This window comes from Aedes albopictus, chromosome 2, assembly GCF_035046485.1.
Source record: "Aedes albopictus strain Foshan chromosome 2, AalbF5, whole genome shotgun sequence".
Lineage (NCBI taxonomy): Eukaryota > Metazoa > Arthropoda > Insecta > Diptera > Culicidae > Aedes > Aedes albopictus.
This window is the reverse complement of record NC_085137.1, coordinates 291,178,298-291,182,198: the sequence shown is the minus strand read 5'-3', so window position 1 is coordinate 291,182,198 and position 3,901 is coordinate 291,178,298. Positions and strand designations below refer to the sequence as shown.

The window sequence follows — 3,901 nt, the reverse complement described above, 5'->3', positions numbered from 1 at the left end:
AATTGTCAAAAAAACATAATGCCATTGGGTAACTGGTGGCCACGAGGAGTCGCGCTATTACTACGTCCCTCTTGTAATTTTGTAATTTATTTATTTAGAAAACGGCAGCCTGTTAGTTATTACAACTTTTGCTCAGGTCAAGGAAAGGTGAATCGGACAATTTGACATTAGTAATTAATGAATTCTTATAAAACGGCTACTTTGGAGGCCCTACTGAAGTGACCGGTGGAATACAAGAAGCCGGTAAATCCACAATATAAGGACATCACGGAAAAACTGCAGTGAAACCGTAGCTTTTACATAATACTGGAAAGACGTGACTTGCTTGCAGCCCTGTGAATGGAACTCACCTTCTTTGGGCTCCGGCTCCTTGACGCCATTCAGTTTCTCCAGATCAGAAAGAATGAGAATATCCGACGGATCCGCATAGGTGGTCAGCTTCCAGCTCAGATTTTGCGGTTTAATAACCATCTTCCGATAGGCACCACCCAGCGACTCTTTCTTGATTTTGCTCTTTAACTTCTCAGACGAGAGTCCATCTTCGGCCATCATTTCCTCGTACCATTTGCCACATTCGTTGACCGGATAGGTAATATCGTGTCCTGGCAATGGGAGAACCACGTCGAAAAGGGTGTATTGGCCAGAGGCAATGTCCGCTTCGGTGAGGAGCTTGACTAAATTCTTGAACACGGACGTTTCGGATGATTCTTCGGATTCTTCCTCCGGTGGATTGTCCTGCAGCTCGATAGGGGCATCCTCTATGGGCAGTTCAGCGCTGACTGTTTTGTCGACGTATACGAGATCGCCTGGAATGAGTTGATAGCCCAGTTCTTTTACCCTTCTACTTGCAACCCGGTTCCATATTAGGCTTTGGTAGGAATGACAGTAGAGCAGTCTCACGTTCCTGGGAATACGCTGCAGAGCGCCCTTGAAGTCGTTTTTGTGATCCACGAGCCACGACAAGACTTGTTTTTCAATGCTTTTGTTCTTCGGGCTCAGCTTGTCTAAGGCACTTCTGGGGTCACGCGTTTTCTGGTACTCTTCCCGACAGGCCTTCATGTACCAGTGGTCATTCTCACGAGGTTTCAGAATCAAATTGACCGCCTCTTGCCAGCAACTTTTCAGGATTTCCAATCCGACCTTGTACGTTGGAACTGTGGCACTGTTGCCGAACCGCTGCAAACCAAAATAGTTGATGAATCCCTTCTCTTGAAAGCTTTCCAACGATTTACGGATGACGGTCTCCTCGGCGGAAACCTGACGCAACGCTATCCGGAACCGGTTTCCTTGTAACTGACCCAGCTTGAGCTGTTCTGGCTTAAAGCAAAAGTTGCCCACCGTTAGCTGTCGGATCTTGGCCGCAGCCGCAACAATTTTGCTTGGGTGATACATCTTCATACTAACCCACTGGGTAGTTTTAGCACGACGGTCCTTAGTTCCGGCATAAGCGAATGCCGAAGGAGAACATTTCAACAACTCTGCCAGCTGTGAAGTTGCCTGGATCGTGTCTTCGTTTTCTTTGTACAACAGGAAATGGGTGAAACGATGTGGCCACATCCATTTCTCTCTCCGATCCACCTGCTGGAACTTATTGAACGCGGCAAACGTGATCAACTTTTTGTCGTTTTTCGTTACGGTCGATCCCACAATGGCCTTTCCAAATATGCTCTTGGCACTATTGTGAATCTTACCGCGGTCCTCCTTCGACATTTCTGTTACGTCCACTACGACGATATCGTTACATTTTCCCTTGGAATCGGCTATCTTGCGAATTTTATCCACATTTTCCTGTGAGATCAATTGGACCAGCTCTTTCTCGGACTCTTCATTCGATTGTTCTTCACTTTCGGGCGGAGTTGGGGCTTTTTCATTTGTGAGGACGGCTTCTTTCCCATCGCAGTCGATTTCGTTCACTTGGAAATCCGAAAATCTGAAATTTATTTAAATTAGATTGATGACCACTATTGACATACATGTATAAAAAGTAAACAATTGCACACCACTTACCTCGATTTCAAAATCCCCAGGAATCCTTCGCCCTCGGTCACGTACTCCGTGATGAATACCTGATCTTCCTTCACGTTCGAAACGGCCACCGGCTCGCGAGTTTTCGCCGGCTGTTGTTGCCGTCCATTGCCGAACGAAAATTTTCCTCCCCTTGGCGACGAGGACCGATGCTGACCGCCGCCGCCGCCACGATGCTTGAACGATGAATGGTGGCCACCTGCTCCGCGGTGCCGATTGCCTGGTCTGCCTCCGCCACGATTACCACCGCGATGGTGGAACTGATTACGGCCCATTTTTCCTATCGGCGGATTTGCACAAAATTGGCTGAACTTACTTTCCCGGCAGAGATGAACACGAAATCCACGTGCAAACCGGCGGAGAAAATGCAACGATATGAAAAGGGACAAACAAGAGACCAGTGTTGCCAATCTTTTTGTGAAAAATCATATTGGGTTTTCAAATTTTGAAAAAAATATTGATTTAATAATTTAATATATAATTTGATTTAATTTAAGATTTTAATTTGTATAGAAGAGATAGTCGATGAAGAGAACTCGCTTATGTTACTTTCGCCCTTATTTAAACTCAATCTAGATAATATCTAGATTATATAATTATTATATATAATTGGCTTCTTTAGCGGTGTTGAGACAATTCCATATTCTGAATCTGCATGTTAAACTGAGCCGAAATCCAAATTTTCATGAATTTTGGTGCCCGGGAACCTATTTAAAAATCAATTTGAAGTTTGTATGGGAGCGATTTGTCGAATCACCCCTTGTCGCATTTTGTACTGGGGGCAGCTGTCAGGCAGTTGCCCAGCTGTCAAAAGGTGATTTCAAAAAATCTCTATGAAATTGATTTTAGGTATCAAAATAAAGTTCTAAAAATCTGAAAAAAATCATAGTGACTCAGAAAAAGGTGCCCTTTCGTATACAGTCCGGATTCGCTGGTTGGGTCACGACTGCGTCCCGATTAGGGTTCATTCAAATATTACGTAACGCAAAATTTGATAATTTTAGACCCCCTCCCTCCCCCACGTAACAAGTTTTGTATGGGAATATTTGAAATTTTGTATGAAGCGTAACACAGAGCTAGACCCCCTCCCTCCCCCCTTAGCGTTACGTAATATTTGAACGAACCCTTAGCGAATCGTGTTCGTTTGTTGGGGCAACTGACAACTGATAAAAATGCTCTAGACACACGCCAGTGACGAGAAATACGTCACGGAACAATCACATACTTGTGCAAACGTTCTGTATACAGGAGCTGTGATGCGACGGAGGTCAGACGTCAAACTCGTTTTGACATCTATTTTGACATTGACAGTGCTTTTTAGTTGGGTTTTGACCTTGGGGCAAGACACTGTGCTGGAGAGTACATTTTCCGTCACAGAGTTGCTCAGAATTCCTCCGGATTGCTCCCGTTTCTACATGGGTGTTGCCTGATTTATCGCAAAATCAAAACAATATTGCCCGATATCTCGCTTTTCTTGCAGTTTTAGGGGTGTTTTTCGACAAATTTCGTCGATCATTGGTGAAAAGAGTTACTCAGAATTTCTCAGAGTTACTCTCGTTTGCACAGTGTCTTGCCCCTAGGTTTTGACCCAACCAGTGAACATCCAACCATCGAGACAGCCCATCTAACGAGCTCTCAACAAACGAATCGTCACTGTAAAATCAAAAAATCATTACATTTTTCAAAATTTAAAAACCCAATTATATAAATATTATAATTCTATAAAATCAAATTAGCCGTTGTAGAAGCCAATTGAAGTTTATTAAATATTTGTGCTATCTCCCTCACTCCTTCGTAATTTTTGAAAACGGGGACCGCAGTAAACGTCAAATTTCCTGTGGGAGTGAGCAAGAGAGCATCAAAGGCTGCACAGGCA

At 44.0% G+C, this 3,901-nt stretch overlaps 1 protein-coding gene across 1 annotated transcript; it reads right to left on the bottom strand.

Annotated features, from left to right (window-relative positions):
- Positions 1–188: 188 nt before the first annotated feature.
- On the bottom strand, positions 189–2,403 carry LOC134288165 (pseudouridylate synthase 7 homolog). The gene is made up of 2 exons (XM_062852071.1): positions 2,008–2,403; positions 189–1,930 (listed from the first exon to the last, which is right to left on the bottom strand). Exons 1-2 carry the CDS (start codon positions 2,298–2,300, stop codon positions 211–213), a joined length of 2,013 nt encoding a protein of 670 aa, XP_062708055.1. The 5' UTR covers positions 2,301–2,403; the 3' UTR covers positions 189–210.
- Between the last annotated feature and the right edge of the window lie 1,498 nt (positions 2,404–3,901).